A 21649-nucleotide genomic window follows, 5' to 3' on the forward strand; every position below is an offset into this window, starting at 1 on the left:
AAGAAGAAGAAAAAGAAAGAAAGAAAGAAGAAAAAGAAAGAAAGAAAGAAAGAAAGAAAGAAAGAAAGAAAGAAGAAAAAAGAAAGAAAGAAAGAAAGAAAGAAAGAAAGAAAGAAAGAAAGAAAGAAAGAAAGAAAGAAAGAAAAAGACAGAAGAGAAAGAAAGAAGAAAAAGAAAGAAAGAAAGAAAGAAAGAAAGAAAGAAAGAAAGAAAGAAAGAGAAAGAAAGAAAGAAAAAGACAGAAGAGAAAGAAAGAAGAAAAAGAAAGAAAGAAAGAAAGAAAGAAAGAAAGAAGAAAGAAGAAAGAAAGAAAGAAAGAAAGAAAGAAAGAGAAAGAAAGAAAGAAAAAGACAGAAGAGAAAGAAAGAAGAAAAAGAAAGAAAGAAGAGAAGAAAGAAAGAAAGAAAGAAAGAAAGAAAGAGAAAGAAAGAAAGAAAGAAAGAAAGAAAGAAAGAGAAAGAAAAAGAAAGAAGGAAAGAAAGAAGGAAGAAAGAAGGAAAGAAGGAAGGAAAGAAAGAAAGAAAGAAAGAAAGAGAGGGAGGGAGGGAAGGAGGAAGGGAAGGAAGGAGGAAGGGAGGGAAGGAGGGAAGGAGGAAGGGAGGGAGGGAGGGAAGAGGAAGGAAGAGGGAGGGAGGGAGGAGAAAGGGAGGAAGGAACCAGTCCAGTTAAGTGTTGTTGGCCCTGCTTCGGGCTGGTCCAGGAGTCTCGATGCAGGCCCAGGTGTCTCGGTGCAGGTCCAGGTGTGTCCGTGCAGGTACCAGTATCTCGGTGCTGGTCCAGGCGTCTCGGTGCAGGTACCAGTGTCTCGGTGCTGGTCCAGGCGTCTCAGTGCAGGTTCCAGTATCTCGGTGCAGGTCCAGGTGTGTCCGTGCAGGTACCAGTGTCTCGGTGCAGGTACCAGTGTCTCGCTGTAGGTCCAGGCGTCTCGGTGCAGGTACCAGTATCTCAGGCAGGTTCAGGTGTCTCAGTGCAGGTACCAGCGTCTTGGTGCAGGTACAGCCGTCTCGGTGCAGGTACAGCCGTCTCGGTGCAGGTACAGCCGTCTCGGTGCAGGTACCAGTGTCTCGGTGCTGGTCCAGGTGTCTTGCTGTAGTTCCAGGCGTCTCGGTGCAGGTACCAGTATCTCGGTGTTGGTCTAGGTGTCTCAGTGCAGGTACCAGTATCTTGGCGCTGGTCCAGGTGGCCCAGTGCAGGTGCCAATATCTCGGTGCAGGTACCAGTATCTTGGTGTAGGTCCAGGTGTCTCGAGCAGGTACCAGTGTCTTGGTGCAGGTCCAGGTGTCTCGAGCAGGTACCAGTGTCTCGGTGTAGGTACCAGCGTCTCGGTGCAGGTACCAGTGTCTCGGTGCTGGTCCAGGTGTCTTGGTGCTGGTCCAGGTGTCTCGGGCAGGTTCCAGTGTCTCGGTGCAGGTCCAGGTGTCTCAGTGCAGGTCCAGGTGTCTCCGTGCAGGTCCAGGTGTCTCCGTGCAGGTACCAGTATCTCGGTGCAGGTCCAGGTGTCTCCGTGCAGGTACCAGTATCTTGGTGCAGGTCCAGGCATCTTGATGCAGGTCCAGGTGTCTCGGTGCAGGTCCAGGTGTCTCGGTGCAGGTACCAGTGTCTCGGTGCAGGTACAGCCGTCTCGGTGCTGGTCCAGGTGTCTCGGTGCAGGTCCAGGTGTCTCGGTGCAGGTACCAGTGTCTCGGTGCTGGTCCAGGTGTCTTGGTGCTGGTCCAGGTGTCTCGGGCAGGTACCAGTGTCTCGGTGCAGGTACGAGCGTCTCAGTGCAGGTACAGCCGTCTCGGTGCAGGTACCAGTGTCTCAGTGCAGGTCCAGGTGTCTCAGTGCAGGTACCAGTGTCTCGGTGCTGGTCCAGGTGTCTTGGTGCTGGTCCAGGTGTCTCGGGCAGGTTCCAGTGTCTCGGTGCAGGTCCAGGCATCTCGGTGCAGGTACCAGTGTCTCGGTGCAGGTCCAGGTGTCTCAGTGCAGGTACCAGTGTCTCGGTGCTGGTCCGGGCGTCTCGGTGCAGTTCCGGGTGTCTCGGTGCAGGTCCGGGCGTCTCGGTGCTGGTCCAGGTGTCTCGGTGCAGGTCCAGGTGTCTCGGTGCAGGTACCAGTGTCTCGGTGCTGGTCCGGGCGTCTCGGTGCAGTTCCGGGTGTCTCGGTGCAGGTCCAGTCGTCTCGGTGCAGGTCCAGGTGTCTCGGTGCAGGTACCAGTGTCTCGGTGCAGGTACAGCCGTCTCGGTGCTGGTCCAGGTGTCTCTGTGCAGGTACCAGTGTCTCGGTGCAGGTACAAGTATCTCGGTGCAGGTCCAGGTGTCTCGGTGCTGGTACCAGTATCTCGGTGCAGGTACCAGTGTCTCAGTGCAGGTCCAGGTGTCTCGGCGCAGGTACCAGTATCTCGGTGCAGGTACAGCCGTCTCGGTGCAGGTCCCAATATCTCGGTGCAGGCACAGCCGTCTCGGTACAGGTACCAGCATCTCCGTGCAGGTACCAGTGTCTCGGTGCAGGTCCAGGTGTCTCGGTGCTGGTACCAGTATCTCGGTGCAGGTACCAGTATCTTGGTGCTGGCCCAGGTGTCTCGGGCAGGTACCAGTATCTCGGTGCAGGTACAGCCCTCTCGGTGCAGGCACAGCCGTCTCGGTGCAGGTACAGCCGTCTCGGTACAGGTGATGTTCAGGGACAGTGGACCGCACGCCGGCGCAGGTGACGTTCTGCACACCCCTCGGTGCAGGAACACACAGTCCTTTCACGTCCCTTCCCAAAGAGCCCTCCCGTTTCCTTGCAGTTTTCTGGCACGCGTTGTTTCGTGTCGTACAGGCCGCGTGCTTTGGTGGCCCTGAGGAAAGGGGTGCCGAGGAGGTGTCCTGAGATCCGTAACTGCTGTAAAACTGCATCAGGCAGCGGAGGTACCCCAGAAGACGCGTCAACGCATCCAGGGAGACAGGCGTTCCTCGAGTCACCGGTGTCTGACGGACGTTCCCGCTGGTCCGAAGTGCGTTGGGAACAGCGGACACGGCTTGGGAACGGGGCCTGTGCTGCCCAGGCCACAGGGAAATCCTTTGGGATCTCCTGCCCTCTGTCCCACAGGACGCTGTCCCCATGGACAGGGATCCACAGCTCCGCCTGTTGCACCACTATAGGGAAAGGAAGGGAAGGGGGATGTGGGTGTGTGTAGGGCTGTACCTGGGAGGTCTTAGCGGTGTTGGGGGTTTCTGGCGACTGTTGAGGGGTTTCTGGTGCTTGCTGAGGTTCTGGGGAGATCCCTGGCTTGGCCTTCTGCTCCTGGAGGCTCATGGGGGTGTTTGGTCTTCCAAACCCTCACGGCAAAGTCCTTCCTCACATGGAGATGGAGCTTCCTAGGGTTCAACTTGTACCCGTTACCCTTGTCCTGTCACCAGGAAGAGCCTGGCCCCTGTCCTCCCTACACCGTCCCCTCAGGTACTCACTGACCCCCTCTGCTCCCATGGGATCTCACTGGCTCCCATGGGATCCCGTTGGCCTCCTTGGCCACGTTGTTGCCTCACGGGTAACCCGGTGTCACCGAGGACTCCCAGATCCATCTCCATGGAGCTGTTTTCCAGCAGGACAACCCTCAGGCTGTGCTGGTGCCTGCGGTTATTCCTGCCCGGGTGTAGGAGCCGCCACTTGGCCTGGACGCCCAGGGCCCGTGGTACAGGGTGACACCGGGAGCCCGTGGTACAGGGTGACACCCAGAGCCCATAGTACAGGGTGACACCTGCAGGCTGTGGCACAGGGTGACACCCGGAGCCCGTGCTACAAGGTGACACCCAGAGTCCATAGTACAGGGTGACACCCGGAGGAGGGCAAAGGGTGACACCTGCAGGCTGTGGTACAGGGTGACACCCGGAGCCCGTGCTACAGGGTGACACCTGCAGGCTGCGGTACAGGGTGACACCCGGAGCCCATGGTACCGGGTGACACCCAGAGCCCGTGGTACAGGGTGACACCCGCAGGCTGTGCTGCAGGGTGACACCCAGAGTCCATAGTACAGGGTGACACCCACAGGCTGTGGCACAGGGGTGACACCTGGAGCCCGTGCTACAGGGTGACACCTGCAGGCTGCGGTACAGGGTGACACCCGGAGGAGGACAAAGGGTGACACCCGGAGTCCATAGTACAGGGTGACACCCGGAGCCCAGGACACCCCCTCGCAGGAACCCCCCGCCCCGCACAGCCGCTCCCCGGACGCCTGGGCCCCAACTGCCGCTCCGCCGGCCCCGCCCCGCCGCCACGGCAACCGCCCGCCTCCGCCGGCTCCCCATTGGCCGCGCCGAAACGGCGGGAGCGCGAGCGCGCCGCTGATTGGCCGCGGCCCGGCGGCAGCAGTGACGTAATCCCTGGGCCGCGTCGGCAGGCGCGCGCGGCAACGGTCACCTCAGCGCGGCTCGGATTGGTGGACGCGTTTCCATAGCAACGATGACGTGGCCTCACGCGCCGCCCAGCACTTCGCCCCGGCAACAGTGACGTCACTTCCCCCTCCCACCGGATCAGCGCGTCGCAACCACCGCGTGACCAAAGGGCGCGGCCATGGCAACGGCCACGTGACCCCGCGCGGGGTCTCTATAGCAACGCGGCAGCTCCATAGCAACGCACTCCCCCCCCCCCGAGCCCACCCCCCCGGACGCCTGGGCCCCCCGTGGCTCCCAATAATTACTTTATTTTAACATCTTTAATTACAGACGGTAAAAACGGGGGGGGGGGGGAGGGGGCGGCAACACCTGAGCGACCCCCCCCGCCGCGGCACCCCCCCCCCCGACCCTGTTTTGGAGGGAGAGGGGGGGAGGCAGCAGCTCCCCCAGGCCCCCCCCATCCTGGGGGTCCTGGGGGGGGTATAAATACAACGCGGGTGTTCAAGGCCCCCCCCGGCCCCCCCGGCGCGGGGGGGTCCCCGGGGGGGCGCGGGGGGGTCACATCATGCCCAGCTGCAGCAGCGTGTTGGCGTAGGCCATGGGCTTGACGTCGGGGTGAGGCTGTGCAGGGAGGGAGGCCCGGCGGGTCAACACCCCCGTCCGGGGGTGAACACCCGTCCACGGGGGGTGAACACCCGTCCATTGGGGGTAAATACCCACCCGGTGGGGAAACACCCCATCCATGAGGTAAATACCCGCCCGGCAGGGAAACACCCCCATCCATGAGGTAAACACCCGCCCAGTGGGGAAACACCCGCATCCATGAGGTAAACACCCGCCCATTGGGGGTAAATACCCACCCATTGGGGGTAAATACCCACCTGGTGGGGAAACACTCCCATCCAGGGGTAAACACCCATCCATTGGGGGTAAATACCCACCCAGTGAGGAAACACCCCATCCATGAGGTAAACACCCATCCATTGGGGGTAAATACCCACCCAGTGAGGAAACACCCCATCCATGAGGGTAAACACCCATCCATTGGGGGTAAACACCCGCCCGGTGAGGAAACACCCCATCCATGAGGTAAATACCCACCCATTGGGGGTAAATACCCACCCACAGGGGGGTAAACACCCGCCCGGTGGGGGAAACACCCCCGTCCCTGAGGGTAAATACCCACCCATTGGGGGGAAACACCCGCCCATTGGGAAACACCCCATCCATGAGGTAAACACCCCGCCCATTGGGGGTAAATACCCACCCACTGGGGGTAAACACCCACCCGGTGGGGGAAAACACCCCATCCATGAGGTAAACACCCGCCCATTGGGGGTAAATACCATCTCCATGGGGTACATACCCACCCAACAGGGGTAAATGCCCCCCCAATCCCGCCCCATCACAGGGGTAGGGGGGGAAATGGGGGCGCTGCCCCAATGGGGGGGGGGGGGGCTCCAGGGGCAGTTTTGAGGGATCCAGGGCACTTTGGGGATCCTGGGGGCAATTTTGGGTCCCCGGGGGCAGTTTGGGGGTCCTGGGGGGCAGTTTGGGGGACCCAAGGGGTAGTTCTGGGGTCCCAAGAGGTAGTTTTCGGGTCCCCGAAACTGCCCTGGGGGCAGTTTTGGGGTCCCCAGGGGCAGTTTTGGGTCCCTGGGGGCAGTTGTGGCAGCCGTGGGGGTGGCTTTGGGTCCCCAGGGGCAGTTCTGGGGGTCCTGGGTGTAGTTTTGGGTCACCCTGGAGAGTTTTGGGTCCCCTCGGGTAGTTTTGGGGTTCTGGGGGCAGTTTGGGAGACCCAAGGGGTAGTTCTGGGGTCCCAAGGGGTAGTTTTCGGGTCCCTGGGGTAGTTTTGTGTCTCTGGGGCAATTTTGGGGTTCCCAGGGGCGGTTTTGGGTCCCTGGGGGCAGTTGTGGCAGCCATGGGGGTGACTTTGGGGTCCCCAGAGGCAGTTTGGGGGTCCTGGGGGCAGTCTGGAGGTCCCCCTAGGGGCAGTTTTTGGGTCACCCCGGACAGTTTTGGGTCCCCTGGGGTAGTTTGGGGTTCTGGGGGCAGCTTGGGAGACCAAGGGGTAGTTCTGGGGTCCCAAGGGGTAGTTTTGGGGTCCCCTGGGGGCAGTTTTGGCATCCATGGAGGCAGCTTAGTCTCCCCTGGGGCAGTTTTGGTTTCCAAGAGGCAGTTTTGGGGTCCATGAGGGTGTTTTGGGGTCCCAGGGCAGTTTGGGGTCCCGGGGGGGCAGTTTTGGGGTCCCTGAGGGTGTTTTGGGGTCCTGGGGGCAAGTTTGGGGTCCCCAGGGGCAGTTTTGGTTCCCCAGTGACAGTTTTGGGGTCCCTGAGGGTGTTTTGGGGTCCCGGGGGGCAGTTTTGGGGGTCCCCTCTCACCACTGCCGTGAACTGGTGGAACTGGGAGCCGCAGGTCGCTGCCCCGCAGGTGGATGTAGGAGCCCTTGTTGCCCATCTGGTCACTGCGGGGACACGGCGGCCTCAGGGGACACAGGGGACACCAGGACCCGGGACAACAGGGGACACACAGGGGGGACACAGGGGACACCGGGACACAGGGGCCTCAGGGCACACGGGGACATGGGGGGGCATCGGGGGACACAGGAGATCCCAGGACACGGGGACGTCAAGGGACACGGGGAGGGGGGACACAGGGAACACCAGGACATGGAGGTGGTAGGGGACACGGGGGCATCGAGGGACATGGGGACACAGGAGGGAAGAGATTGGGGGGACACTGGGACATGGGAGGGGACACAAGGGACATGAGGGGGACACGGGGGCATTGGGGCATAGGGACACAGGGGAGAGGTTTGGGGGACATTGGGACACCGAGGGGCTGGTGGCCATGGAGACACCATGGGGGTGACATGGAGAGAGGGTGGACATGAGGGCACCATAGGGACACCATGAGGGTGACATGGGGACACCATGAAGATGTCACAGAAAGGCTGGTGCATATGGGGGCACCATGGGACACCATAGGGATGACGTGGGGACAGCACAGAGAGGTAGGTGGACAAAGGGACACCATGGGGGTGACATGGGGACACCATGAAGATGCCATAGAGTCTGGTGGCCATGGGGTCACCCTAGGGGACGTCATGGAAAGAAGGATGGACATAAAAACACCATGGGGACACCATGGGGGTGACATGGGGACACCATGGGGGCGACATGGGGAGGCTGGTGGCCATGGGGACAACATGGGATGATGTGGGGACACCATGGAGGTGACACGGGGACACCACAGAGATGTCATGAAGAGATGAGTGCACACGAGGACACCATGGGGGTGGCATGGGGGACACCAGAGGAAGGCTGGTGGCCATGGGGACACCATGGGGTGACATGGGGACACCATGAAGATGCCATAGAGAGTCTGGTGGCCATGGGGACACCACAGGGATGTCATGGATAGAAAGATGGACATAAGAACACCATGGGGACACCATGGGGGTGACATGGGGACACCAAAGGGAGGCTGGTGGCCATGGGGACACCATGGGGTGATGTGGGGACACCATGAAGATGCCATAGAGAGTCTGGTGGCCATGGGGACACCACAGGGATGTCATGGATAGAAAGATGGACATAAGAACACCATGGTGGTGACATGGGGACACCAGAGGGAGCCTGGTGGCCATGGGGACACCATGGGGTGACGTGGGGACACCATGGGGACATCACAGGGATGTCATGGAGAAATGGATGCACACGAGGACGCTGTGGGGGTGACATGGGGACACCAGAGGGAGGCTGGCGGCCATGGGGACACCATGGGGGTGACGTGGGGACACCACAGGGACGTCATGGAGAGACGGGTGCACACGAGGACACCATGGGGGTGACATGGGGACACCACGAGGAGGCTGGCGGCCTTGGGGACACCATGGGGGTGACACGGGGACACCACAGGGATGTCATGGAGAGACGGGTGCACACGAGGACACCATGGGGGTGACATGGGGACACCACGAGGAGGCTGGTGGCCATGGGGACACCATGGGGGTGACACGGGGACACCACAGCGATGTCATGGAGAGACGGGTGCACACAAGGACACCATGGGGGTGACACGGGGACACCATGGGGCGTCTGGTGGCCACGGGGACACCACAGGGAGGCCGGTGGACACGGAGGCCACCGCGAGGGCGCCAAGGAGACCCGCGCGGGGAGGTGCCACCCACCAGTAGTTGGGCGCGGAGAAGACGGTGACGCAGCGGCCGCCGTGGGCCACCTCGTAGCCCTCGGCCTTCACCTCGTGGCTGCGGATGACGTAGTCGAGGCGGTTGCGCTCCAGGAAGCGGCGCGTCACGTCGGGCCCGAACTGGCAGCTCACGCCGCGCTTGCTGACCGAGCGCCCGTCCTGGGGGCCGCGGGGACGGCGGCGTCACCGCGGGGGGACGGGGGAGCGCGGGGTGTTGTACAGGCGCACAGGGTGTTGCACAGGCGCACGGGGAGGTCACATGAGTGCATGGGGTGTCACACAAGCACACGAGGGGGTCACACAGGCGCTCGGGGTGTCACACAAGCACACGGGGAAGTCACACAGGCGTGCGGCGCGTGGGGTGTCGCACGAGCACACAAGGGGGTCACACAGGCGTGTGGGGGGTCACACAGGCGCACGGGGTGTCGCACAGGCGCACAAGGAGGTCACACAGGCGCCTGGGGAAGGGTTACACAAGTGCGCAGGGAGGTCGCACAAGCGCACGGGACAGATCACACGAGTGCATGGGGTGTCGCACAAGTGCACAGGGAGGTCGCACAGGCGCACGGGGTGTCACACAAGCACACGAGGGGGTCACACCAGCGCGTAGGGAGGTCGCACAAGCGCCCGGGGTGATGCACAGGGGCACAGAGAGGTCCCACGAGCGCTCGGGGTGTCACACGAGCGGGTCACACAGGCATGTGGGGTGTCACACAAGCGCCCGGGGGGGTCACACAAGTGCATGGGGTGTTGCACAGGTGCCCAGGATGTCACACAAGTGCACGAGGGGGTCACAGAGGCGCACGGGGTGTCACACAAGCGCACGAGGGGGTCACACAGGCGCATGGGGTGTCACACAGGCGCACGGGACAGGTCAGACAAGCACGCGGGGTGTCGCACAAGCGCACGGGGGGTCACACGTGTGCACAGCGGGGGTCGCACAGGCGTGTGAGGGTGTCACAGGTGCACGGGGTCTCGCACAGGTGCACAGGGAGGTCACACAGGCGCATGGGACGGGTCACACAGGCGCGCAGGATGGTCACACGAGTGCATGGGAGGGTCGCACAGGCGCGTGGGGGTGTCACACAGGCGCACGGGGTGTCGCACAAGCACGCAGGGAGGTCACACGAGCACACGGGGGGGGTCGCACAGGCGCACAGGGTGTCACACAAGCGCACGAGGGGGTCACACAGGCGCATGGGGTGTCGCACAGGCGCACGAGACAGGTCACACAAGCATGGGGGGGTCGCACAAACGCATGGGGAGGTCACACAAACACACGGAGGGGTCACACAAGCACATGGGGAGGTCGCACAAGCGCACAGGGGGGTCACACATGTGTGCGGGGTGTCGCACAAGCACGTGGAAGGGTTGCACATGCGCACGGGGTAATGCACAGGCGCACAGGGAGGTCACACGAGCGCATGGGGGCGGGTCACACAGGCGTGTGAGGGGTCACACAGGTGCACAGGGTGTTGCACAGGCGCACAGGGAGGTCACACAGGCGCCCAGGGAGGGGTTACACAAGCGCACGGGGAGGTCGCACAAGCACACGGGGAGGTCGCACAGGCGCATGGGACAGGTCACACAAGCGAGCGGGGTGTTGCACAAGCACATGGAGGGTCACACAAGCACATGGCGGGGTCACACAAACGCACGGGGTGTCACACAAACGCACAGGGTGTCACACAAACGCACGGGGGGGTCATACAAGCACACGGGGTGTCGCACAAGCGCACAGGGTGGGTATCACACAATCGCCCAGGAGGGTCACTCACCTGGGGCTGGGGGTCTGACCACAGCAGGTCACACATGGGCCCTGGGAGGGGACAGGGGGGACACGGTGAGGGGGGGGTGACACCGCCATGGCGGGCGGTGACCCCGGGGGTGTCCCCTGCCGCGTCCCCCCGTGTCCCCGCGCACCCGAGTCCGGGGGCTGCCGGTTGCGCTCGATGCTGCGGATGTCGTCGAGGGTGACGCCGTCCTCGCTGAAGAGGCCCCCGTGCATGATCTGGGGGGACAGCGGTGACACCGGGACCGCGGGGACACCCGGGGACAACCCCGGGGACCCCCCGCGCAGGGGACAGGGACGGGCAGGACCTCGGAACCCCCCTGCGTTGGGGACAAGGGGGACCCAACACCCCAAAGGCACCAGGATTAGGGACAAGGGGGACCCCGATGCCACCAGGGTTGGGGACAGGGATGAGGGGGACCCCAGAGCCACCTGGACTAGGGACATGGGAGACCCCAGAGCCACCAGGACTAGGGACAAAGGACACCCACAGTGGGGACAAGGGGGACGCAGTGCCCTGATGCCACCAGGGTTGGGGATAGAGACAAGGGGGACCCCAAAGCCACCAGACTGGGGACAAGAGGGACCCTGAAGTGACCGGGATTGGGGACAAGGGGGACCCCGATGGCACCAGGGTTGGGGACAGGGGACAAGGGGGTCCCCAACACCCAATGTCCCAGAGGACGAGACCCCCAAGCCAACGCAGGGAGAAGATCCACCAAGGAAGCCCCGGGGCCACCACGAGCCACCCAAGCCCAGCACAACCAGGGGGGTGACAGCGGGTGGCAGGGGGGTGACAGCGGGTGACAGCGGGTGACAGGGGGTGGCCGCGCACCAGCACTTTGCCGTTGATGCACTGGGCCAGCGGGAGCCACTCGAAGACCTCGCTGAAGAGCGCGAACATCTGCGCCGTGTACTTGGCCTTCACCTCGCCCTCGAAGCCGTAGATCTGGTTCATGTTGTCCGTCTCGTGGTTCCCTGCGCCCCGACCCCGAACGCGGGTGAAAAACCCCCCGAAACGGGTGAAAATCACCCCCAAACGCAGCCTCCCGCTACCTCGCAGCAGGTGGAAGTGGTCGGGGTAGAGGAGCTTGAAGCCGAAGAGCGTGAGGATGACCTCCACCGAGAAGGAGCCGCGGTCCACGAAGTCCCCATTGAAGATCTGGCAGGTTGTTAAGGAGCCTGCGGGTGTTTTTTCCCCTTTTTTCACCCGGAAAGAACCCACCCCGCCGCGAGAAGCGTGGAGGATACGTAGGGGTTGGCCTCCGAGGGGAGGCCGTTGAGCTCGAAGATGTTGAGGAGGTCGTAGAACTGCCCGTGGGTGTCGCCGCACACCGTCACCTGCTCCGTCTGGCACAAGGTGGACAACACCCTGACGCTACAGCGCGCTCTGGCGGGTGTTCTTCCCCCCCCAAAGACGGCGTTTTTGGAGGCCACTGACCTCCTCCAACGTGGTCTCCACCAAGGTGGGCAGCTTGCTGAGGACCTCCTTGACCTGCACCAGGATCTGCGGGAGGCGGCGGCGGCGCTACAGGCGGCGGCCGCAACAGGCGGCGGGCGCGACAGGCGGCCGCGGTGCTGCCGCCGGTGGTACCTGGTAGGCGCATTTACGGTGTAGCTTCTTCTGCTCCTTGTACCACTGCATGAGGTCCTTCATGAAGGCCAGCGTCACCCGGCCGTCCTCCAGCTTGGGGCCGCTGTACTCGTCCTCGATGGCTGCCCGGGGGACAGGGACACGGTGGCCGAGACAACGTGACAGGACAACCCACCCCAAGACAACCCCTCTCAAGGGAGCAACGCGGGCAGGTCTCGTCCCTCGTGGGGACACCAGGACCTTCGTGGAGGACAACAGCTCCAGGGCCTCATGAAGGTCCCTGGAATCTTGAGGCTCTGCTGGGGACCCCAAGAGCCTCCTGGGGACCTCTCTGACCCCCAGAGACCTCCTTGGGGACACAAAGACCTTCATGGGGACAAGAGCTCCAAGGCCTCATGAACATCTCCAGAGCTCCAAAGACCTCTCAGAACCTGTAGGAACCCCCTAGGACCTCCAAGACCCCCGAGAAACCTCCCAGGATCCATAGGGACCTCCTAGGATCTCCCAAAATGTCCTTAAGACCTCCTAGGATCCATAGGAACTTCCTGGAATGCCCAAAGACCCCCCAAACACCTCCCAGAACCCACAGGAACCTCCTAGAACCTCCAGGAACCTCGCAAAGACCTCCCAGAGCCTGCAAAGATACCCCTAAGACCTCCTAGGACCCATAACCACCTCCTAAAATCTCCGGGGCTGCTCCAAAGACCTCCCAGGATCCATAGGAACCTCCTGGAACCTCCAAGCACCCCCTAAAGATCTCCAAGGACCCATAGGAACCTTCTAAAGCCTCCAGAAACCTCCCAAAGACCTCCCACAACCCACAGAGACCTTCTAGGACCTCAAAAGCTGCTCCAAAAACATCCCAGGACCCATAGGGACCATGTAAAACTTCCAAAGATGCTCCTAAAACCTTCCAGAACCCACAAGAACCTCCCAGGACCCATAGAGACCTCATAGGACCTGCAGGAACCTCTCAAACACCTCCCAGGGTCTCCAAAGATGCTCCTAGGATCTCCTAGGGCCCATAACCATCTGCTAGGTTCTCCAAGACTGCTTCAAAGATCTCCCAGGACCCACAAGAACCTCCTAGGACCTCCAAGGACCCCCCAAAGCCTTCCCAGAACCTGTGGGAACCTCCTAGGACCTTCAACCCCCCCAAAAAATAACTCCCAGATCCATAAAAACCTCCTAGAACCTTCAAGCATCTCCCAGGACCTCCCAGGACCCGTAGGGACCTCCTAGGACTCACAGAGACCTCCCAAAGATCTCCTAGGAGCCATAGGGACATTCTAAGTCTCACAGAAACCTCCTAGGACCTTCAGGAACCTCTCAAAGGCCTCCCAGGACCCATAGGGACTTTTTAGGACCCATAGGGACCTCCCAAAGACCTTCCAGGACCCATAGGGACCTCCTAGGACCCACAAAGACCTCCAGGACCCATAGAGACTTCCTAGGGTCCACAGGAACCTCCTAGGACCTCCAGGAACCTCCCAAAGATCTCCCAGGACCTGTAGAAACCTCTTAGGACCTCCAAGGACCCCCCAAAGACCTCCCAGGACCCACAAGGACCTCCTAGGACCTCCAAGGACCCTCCCAAAGACCTCCCAGGACCCATAGGCACCTCCTAGGACCCACAGGAACCTCCTAGGACCTCCAAAGACCCTCCCAAAGACCTCCCAGAACCCATAGGGACCTCCTAGGACCGACAGGAACCTCCTAGGACCTCCGGGAACCTCCCAAAGACCTCCCAAGACCTGTAGAAATCTCTTAGGACCTCCTAGGACCTTCTAAAGACCCCCCAGGACCCGTAGAAACCTCTTAGGACCTCCAAGGACCTCCCAAAGACCTCCCAGAACCCATAGGGACCTCCTAGGACCTCCAAGGATCCCCCAAGACCTCCCAGGACCTGCAGAAACCTCTTAGGACCTCCAAGGACCTCCCAAAGACCTCCCAGGACTCATAGGGACCTCCTAGGACCCACAGGAACCTCCTAGGACCCCCAAGGACCTCCCCAAACCCTCCCAGGGCCCTCAGGAACCTCGGGAGGCCCCAGCTCTCACTCATGCTCTCGATGTCGAGCGAGTCGACAACAGAGCGCTTGTGCGGGTCGCTGGCGATGGCGCGCTCGAAGGCCTTCTGCTTCACGATGCGGCTGCACTCCTGCAGCTTGAGGCGCGCGTCGCGGTCGTGCGGCCGCACCTTGGCCACCTGCGGGGACAGCGGGGGACAGGGGAGGCCCCCAGGGGACAGGGAGGGTCTTGAGGGACCTCGAGGTTGGGAGATGAGGAAGGATGAGGGGGCGTGTGATGAGGAGGGGACATGGGGAGGCGGCCGAGGAACAGGGAGGGACATGGAGGGTCCTGAAAGACCTCAAGGTTTGGAGATAAGAAGGATGAGGGGACATGGAGGAGTTGAGGGGACATGGGAGGTCCCCAAAGGACAAGGAGAATGAGGAAGGTCTTGAAGGACCTCAAGGTTTGGAGACACGGAAGGATGAAGGGGACATGAAGGGGTTGAAGGGACATGGGGAAGTCCCCAAAGGAGAATGAGGAAGGTCTTGAAGAACCTCAAGGTTTGAGATGAGGGGGGATGAGGGGACATGGGAGGTCCCCAAGGCTTGGGGACATCAGAGGCAAGGGACATGGGGGTCATGAGGAGATACTGACCATTTGTAGGGACATCAGGACAGGGCACAAGGGGACACATGGGGGACAAGGAGGACCTTGAAGGTCCCCACGGCCGTGGGGACATCGGGGGACAGGGAGGAAGGACCTGGAGGACCCCAAGGTTGAAGGGATGAAGAGACCCGAGGGGGTCCCCAAGGTCCCCAGGGCTGCAGAGGGGACGCGACGCCCCACACGCGGCCATAGGGACGTGGGGACACTGTGGAGGACCCCGAGACACCCCCACAGGCGGCCGGAGCATCACGGTGTCACCCGGGAGGACCCTGCAACACCCGCGCACACACAGCCATGGTGTCGCGGTGACGCCCCGGAGGACCCTGCAACACCCCCCATACAACCACAGTACCACAGTGACGCCCTGGAGGACCTTGCAACACCTCCACACACAATCATAGTGCTGTGGTGACACCCGGAGGACCCAGTGACACCCCTTAGCACAACCGTAGGGTCACGGTGACACCCAGAGGATCCCGAAAAGCTCCCAAACGTGGCCATAGAGTCACGAGGACACCCTAGGCAACCTCTTGGTGTGGCTGTAAGGTCATGGAGACACCCCAGAGGACCCCACAACACCCCCACAAACAACCACAGCATCACAGCGCCGCCCTGGAGGACCCCACAACACCCCTTGACACAACCACAGCGTCGCGGTGACACCCCGGAGAATCTGCAACACCTCCCAAACACAACCATAGTGTCACGGTGACACCCTGGAGGACCCCACAACACTCTCACACATAACCATAACACTGCGGTGACACCCCAGAGAACCCCGCAACACCCCTTGGCCCAACTATAGCATCACCATGACACCCTGGAGGACTCCACAACACCCCCCCACACAACCATAGTGTCATGGTGACACCCACAGGACCCTGCAACACCCCTTGGCCCAGCCATAGCATCACCATGACACCCTGGAGGACTCCACAACACCCCCCCACACAACCATAGTGTCATGGTGACACCCCAGAAGAGCCCACAACACTCCAAACAAGGCCATAGCATGACAGGGACGCTCTAGACAACCTCTTACAGCAGCTGTAGGGTTGCGGTGACACCCCGGAGGACCCCACAACACCCCTTGGTGCGGCCATAGCGTTACAGTGACAGCTCAGAAAACCGTGCAAACACCCTTTGGCACAACCATAGTGTCATGGTGACATCTCGAAGAACCCCGCAACACCCTTCAGCAGAGCTGTAGCATCACAGTGACACCCCAAAGGACCCTGCAACAGCCCTTGGCACACTCATAGCATCACGGTGACACATCGGAGGACCCCGCAACACCCTTTGGTGTGGCCATAGCGTCACGGTGACACCCCAGAGGACCCCACAACACCCCCGCACTCAACCACAGCGTCACGGTGACACCCCAGAGAACCCCGCAACACCCCTGCACTCAACCACAGCGTCACAGTGACACCCCAGAGAACCCCGCAACACCCCTGGTGTGCCCATAGCGTCACGGTGACACCCCGGAGAACCCCACAACACCCCTGCACTCAACCACAGCCTCACGGTGACACCCCAGAGAACCCCGCAACACCCCTGCACTCAACCACAGCGTCACGGTGACACCCCAGAGAACCCCGCAACACCCCTGGTGTGCCCATAGCGTCACGGTGACACCCCGGAGAATCCCACAACACCCCTGCACTCAACCACAGTATCACGGTGACACCCCAGAGAACCCCGCAACACCCCTGGTGTGCCCATAGCGTCACGGTGACACCCCGGAGAACCCCACAACACCCCAACACTCAACCACAGCGTCATGGTGACACCCCAGAGAACCCCGCAACACCCCTGGTGTGCCCATAGCGTCACGGTGACACCCCGGAGAACCCCACAACACCCCAGCACTCAACCACAGCGTCACGGTGACACCCCAGAGAACCCCACAACACCCCTTGGTGTGGCCATAGCATCACGGTAACACCCTAGAGGACCCCGCAACACCCCCGCACTCAACCACAGCGTCACGGTGACACCCTAGAAGACCCCGCAACACCCCTGGTGTGCCCATAGCGTCACGGTGACACCCCAGAGAACCCCACAACACCCCTTGGTGTGGCCATAGCATCACGGTGACACCCTAGAGGACCCCGCAACACCCCCGCACTCAACCACAGCGTCACGGTGACACCCCAGAGGACCCCACAACACCCCTTGGTGTGCCCATAGCGTCACGGTGACACCCTAGAGGACCCCACAACACCCCGCGACCGCCGCTCACCGTCTCGTAGTCGCGCAGGGCGGCCTTGAAGCGCCCCAGCGCCATGTTGCTGGCGGCGCGGCGGTAGTACCCCTTGACGTAGGTGCTGTCGAGCTGTAGCGCGCGGGTGGCGTCGGCCAGCGCGTAGCCGTAGCTCTCGGTGCGCAGGTGCGCCAGGCTCCGGTTGCCGTAGTACACCGCGTTGCCGGGACACAGCGCGATGGCCTCGCTGTACAGCCGCACCGCCTGTTCGTAGTCCTGGGCTGCGGGCGGGGGCGGCGCAACAGGCGGAGCGGAGTCACCCGGAGGTACCCCCGGACGACGGCGGTGCAGCCCGAAACTACAGGGACGCGGCCGGACCCAGACCCAAAACTACAGGGATATGACCCAAAACTATGGGAATATGACCCAAAACTGCGGGAATGGGACCCAGAACCCACCCCAAATAGGGGTGTTTACCCCCAAACGGGAGCATTTACCCCCAAATCATGGGGAGACACCCCAAAACACCGGAAACGGGACCCAAAATCCTGGGGATCTGCCCCAAAGTGTGAGATTCAGCCCAAAAGAAATAGGATATGTCCCAAAATGTGAGAGCCACCCCCAAACCCACAGGATTTACCCCCAAATCCCAGGAATCGAACCCCAAACCCCCGGGATTCAGCCCAAAAGCCCAGGGATGTGCCCCAAAACTCCAGGAATCTGCCCCAAACCCATGGGACCTGACCCGAAATGCTGGGGATTGGCCCCAAACCGTGAGATTCAGCCCCAAACACCGAAAATCTGCCCCAAAATCCTGAGAATCTGCCCCAAAACCTCAGGGATCCACCCCAAAGTCCCAGGAATCCGCCCCCAAACCAGGGGGGTTCCACCCCAAATCCCGGGATTCAGCCTCAAAACCCCGGGAAAGCCCTGCCCAACCCCACCGGAACCCCGAGCGACCCCAAAACCTGCGGGAATTGCCCCAAAAAAATCCGGATCTGCCCCCCATCCCACCCCAAAGGGCCGAATGGGGCAACAGGGCAGCCCAGGAACTGCCCCCCACCCCCCCATGGCTCCGTATTTGGCAGCAGCCCCCTGTCCCCATTGATCCCCATGGCTCCCTATGTGGCAGGGCCCCCACTCCCCATTTATCTCTATGGCTCCCTATGTGGCAGGGCCCCCTCCCCTCATTGCCCCCCATGGCTCCGTATTTGGCAGCAGCCCCCTGTCCCCATTGCCCCTCATAGCTCCCTATGTGGCAGGGACCCCCTCCCCTCATTGATCCCTATAGCTCCCTATCTGGCAGGGTCCCCTGTCCCCATTGCCCCCCATGGCTCTGTATTTGGCAGCTGCCCCCCATTCCCATTGACCCCCATAGCTCCCTATTTGGCAGCTGCCCCCCATCCCCATTTCCCCCCATGGGTCCCTATGTGGCAGGTGCCCCCTCCCCTCATTGATCCCTATGGCTCCCTATGTGGCAGCGTCACCCATCCCCATTTCCCCCCATGGCTCCGTATGTGGCAGGGCCCCCTGTCCCCATTGCTCCCTATAGCTCCGTATCTGGCAGCCGCCCAGTGCTCCCATTGCCCCCCACGGCTCCCTATGTGGCAGGGACCCCTCCCCTCATTGATCCCTATGGCTCCGTATCCGGCAGGGTCGCCCCGAACCCCAGTTGCCCCCCATGGCTCCATATTTGGCAGGGTCACCCCATCCCCATTGCCCCCCATGGCTCCACATTTGGCAGCAGCCCCCTCCCCTCATTGATCCCTGTGGCTCCCTATCTGGCAGGGCCCCCACTCCCCATTTATCCCCATGGCTCCCTATCCGGCAGGGCCCCCCTCCCCTCATTGATCCCTATGGCTCCCTATCCGGCAGCAGCCCCCTGTCCCCATTGCCCCCTATAGCTCCGTATCTGGCAGCCACCCAGTGCTCCCATTGCCCCCCACGGCTCCCTATGTGGCAGCCACCCCCTCCCCTCATTGATCCCTATGGCTCCCTATGTAGCAGGGTCACCCCATCCCCATTGCCCCCCATGGCTCCCTATGTGGCAGGGCCCCCTCCCCTCACTTCCCCCCACGGCTCCGTTACCGGCAGGGCCGCCCCGACCCCCCGTTGCCCCCGCCCCCACCTCGGAAGCGCTCGTTCGCTCGGGCCTTCAGCTCCTCCGCGCGCTCCCGGCTCGCGGGGCTCGGGGGCCGCCCGGGGCCGCCGCCGCCCTCCGCCCGCTCCCCCTCCGCCATGGCCGCCGCCAAGCGCCGCGCCCGCCCCGCGCCGCCGCCGCCGCCGCCGCCGAGTGTCGCAAACGCCGCTGTCGCAAACGGCGCCGCGAGGGGGCGGGGCCTCGCGGCCACTGAGCGGCCCCCGCGCCGGGGGATAGAGCGGCCCCGCCGCGGCCTCCCGACCATAGAGTGGAGCAAGAGGAGCCAGAGCGGCCCCGTCGTGGCCTCGCGACCATAGAGCGACCCCGCGAGGGGGGATAGAGCGGGCCCGCCGCGGCTTCGCGACCATAGAGCGACCCCGCGAGGGGGGATAGAGCGGCCCTGCCGCGGCTTCGCGACCATAGAGTGGAGCAAGAGGAGCCAGAGCGGCCCCGCCGACAGCCTCGAGACCATAGAGCGACCCCGCGAGGGGGGATAGAGCGGCCCCGCTGCGGCCTCCCGACCATGGAGAGGGCGCAAGAAGGGCCAGAGTGGCCCCGCCGCAGCCTCGCGACCATAGAGCGGCCCCGCGAGGGGGGCATCGAGCGGCCCTGCCGCGGCTTCGCGACCATAGAGTGGAGCAAGAGGAGCCAGAGCGGCACCGTCATGGCCTCGCGACCATAGAGCGAGCCCGAGAGGGGGGGATAGAGCGGGCCCGCCTCGGCCTCCCGACCATGGAGAGGGCACAAGAGCGACCAGAGCGGCCCCGCCGACAGCCTCGAGACCATAGAGCGACCCCGAGAGGGGGGATAGACTGGCCCCGCCACGGCCTCGCGACCATGGAGAGGACGCAAGAAGGGCCAGAGTGGCCCCGCCGCAGCCTCGCGACCATAGAGCGGCCCCGCGAGGGGGGCATCGAGCGGCCCTGCCGCGGCTTCGCGACCATAGAGTGGAGCAAGAGGAGCCAGAGCGGCACCGTCGTGGCCTCACGACCATAGAGCAACCCCGAGAGGGGGGATCGAGCGGCCCCGCCGCGGCCTCGCGACCATAGAGTGGCACAACAAGAGCCAGAGCGGTCCCGCTGACAGCCTCGCAACCATAGAGTGGAGCAAGAGAAGCCAGAGCGGCCCTGCCTCCGCCTCACGACCATAGAGTGACCCCACGAGGGGGGATAGAGCGGCCCCGCCGCGGCCTCGCGACCATAGAGTGGAGCAAGAGGAGCCAGAGCGGCACCGTCATGGCCTTGTGACCATAGAGCGGCACCAGGGGATATAGGTGCCCCGCTGTGGCCTCCCAACCATAGAGTGGGCGCAAGAGGGGCCAGAGTAGCCCTGCCGCGGCCTTGCGACCATAGAGCGACCCACTGAGGGGGGATAGAGCAGGCCCGCCTCAGCCTCACGACCATAGAGAGGGCACAAGAGGAGCCAGAGCGGCCCAGCCGGCGGCCTCGCTACCATAGAGTGGAGCAAGAGGAGCCAGAGCGGCCCCATCATGGCTTTGCCATGGCCTCCCAACCATAGAGTGGGCACAACAGGGGCCAGAGAGTCGCCATCACAGCCTTGTGACCATAGAGTGGAGCAAGAGGAGCAAGAGCGGCCCTGCCTCCAGCCTCGGGACCATAGAGCAGCACCAGGGGATAGACCAGCCCCGCTGGCCGCCTCATGACCATAGAGTGGAGCAAGAGGAGCAAGAGCGGCTCCGTCAGCCGCTTCACGGCCATAGAGCAGCGCCGAGAGAGGGATAGAGCGGCCTTGCTACCAAAGAGCGGCACCAGGGACAGAGCAGCCGCGATGGTGGCCTCGTGGCCATAGAGTGACACCAAGTGGGGGACAGAGTGGCCCCTCCTGTGGCTTCCGCCACCATAGAGCAGGACCAGGGGATAGAGCAGCCCTGTCGCGGCCTTGCGACCATAGAGTGGAGCAAGAGGGGCCAGAGCGGCCGCGACTGCGGCCTTGAGTCACTGCGAGGGGGCGGGGCCAATGGCCGCCATAGAGAGGCGAAAGGGGGGCCGGAGCGGCCGCGCGCAGGACCTCGAGCACCGGAGAGGGGCGACAATGGCCCCCGTGTCCTCCATGTCCCCCAATGTCCCCGTGTCCCCCAATGTCCCCCCATGTCCCCCCATGTCCCAATGTCCCCCCATGTCCCCCCATGTCCCCCAATGTCCCCCATGTCCCCCCATGTCCCCCCATGTCCACAATGTCCCCCTGTGTCCCCATGTCCCCCAATGTCCCCCCATGTCCCCAATGTCCCCCCGTGTCCCCAATGCCCCCCCGTGTCCCCCAATGTCCCCCCATGTCCCCAATGTCCCCCGTGTCCCCACGTCCCAGGCGGGGGCTGCGATGCCAGAGCAGTTTAATGACGCGAGCGAGCGGGCGGGGGGGCGGGGCCGGATGTGGGCGGGGCCGGGGGGGCGGGGCCGTGTGCGTGTGGCGGCAGCGGCTGCGGAGCTGCCCCGGCTCCGCCATCTTGGTCATGGCGGCGCCCGCAGGGGGGCGGCCATCTTGGGTGGCGATGGCGGCGCGCATGGCGGCGGCCATCTTGTTCTGCCAGCGGCCATCTTGCGCCAATGGCGGCCATCTTGGGCCAGGCCATCCTCCGCGACGGCGGCCATCTTGTGCCCCGCGTCACACGGGGGGCAGCCATCTTGGGCCGGGGCAGCTGCCGCTCTATGGAATGAC

At 62.8% G+C, this 21649-nt stretch overlaps 1 protein-coding gene across 1 annotated transcript; it reads right to left on the reverse strand.

Moving 5' to 3' along the window:
- Positions 1-4871: 4871 nt before the first annotated feature.
- On the reverse strand, positions 4872-19107 carry PPP5C (protein phosphatase 5 catalytic subunit). The gene is given in 14 exon segments (XM_088539491.1): positions 4872-4972; positions 6733-6759; positions 6761-6815; positions 8544-8722; positions 10342-10382; positions 10487-10574; positions 11191-11333; positions 11412-11517; positions 11607-11705; positions 11797-11862; positions 11950-12071; positions 14010-14157; positions 16873-17114; positions 18962-19107. Coding segments are annotated over 14 exon segments (1491 nt in total). The 5' UTR covers positions 19074-19107; the 3' UTR covers positions 4872-4909.
- Between the last annotated feature and the right edge of the window lie 2542 nt (positions 19108-21649).

Source organism: Tinamus guttatus, unplaced genomic scaffold (assembly GCF_059628265.1).
Source record: "Tinamus guttatus ecotype Peru unplaced genomic scaffold, ASM5962826v1 Tinamus_guttatus_pri_ptg001753l, whole genome shotgun sequence".
NCBI classification, from domain to species: Eukaryota; Metazoa; Chordata; class Aves; order Tinamiformes; family Tinamidae; genus Tinamus; species Tinamus guttatus.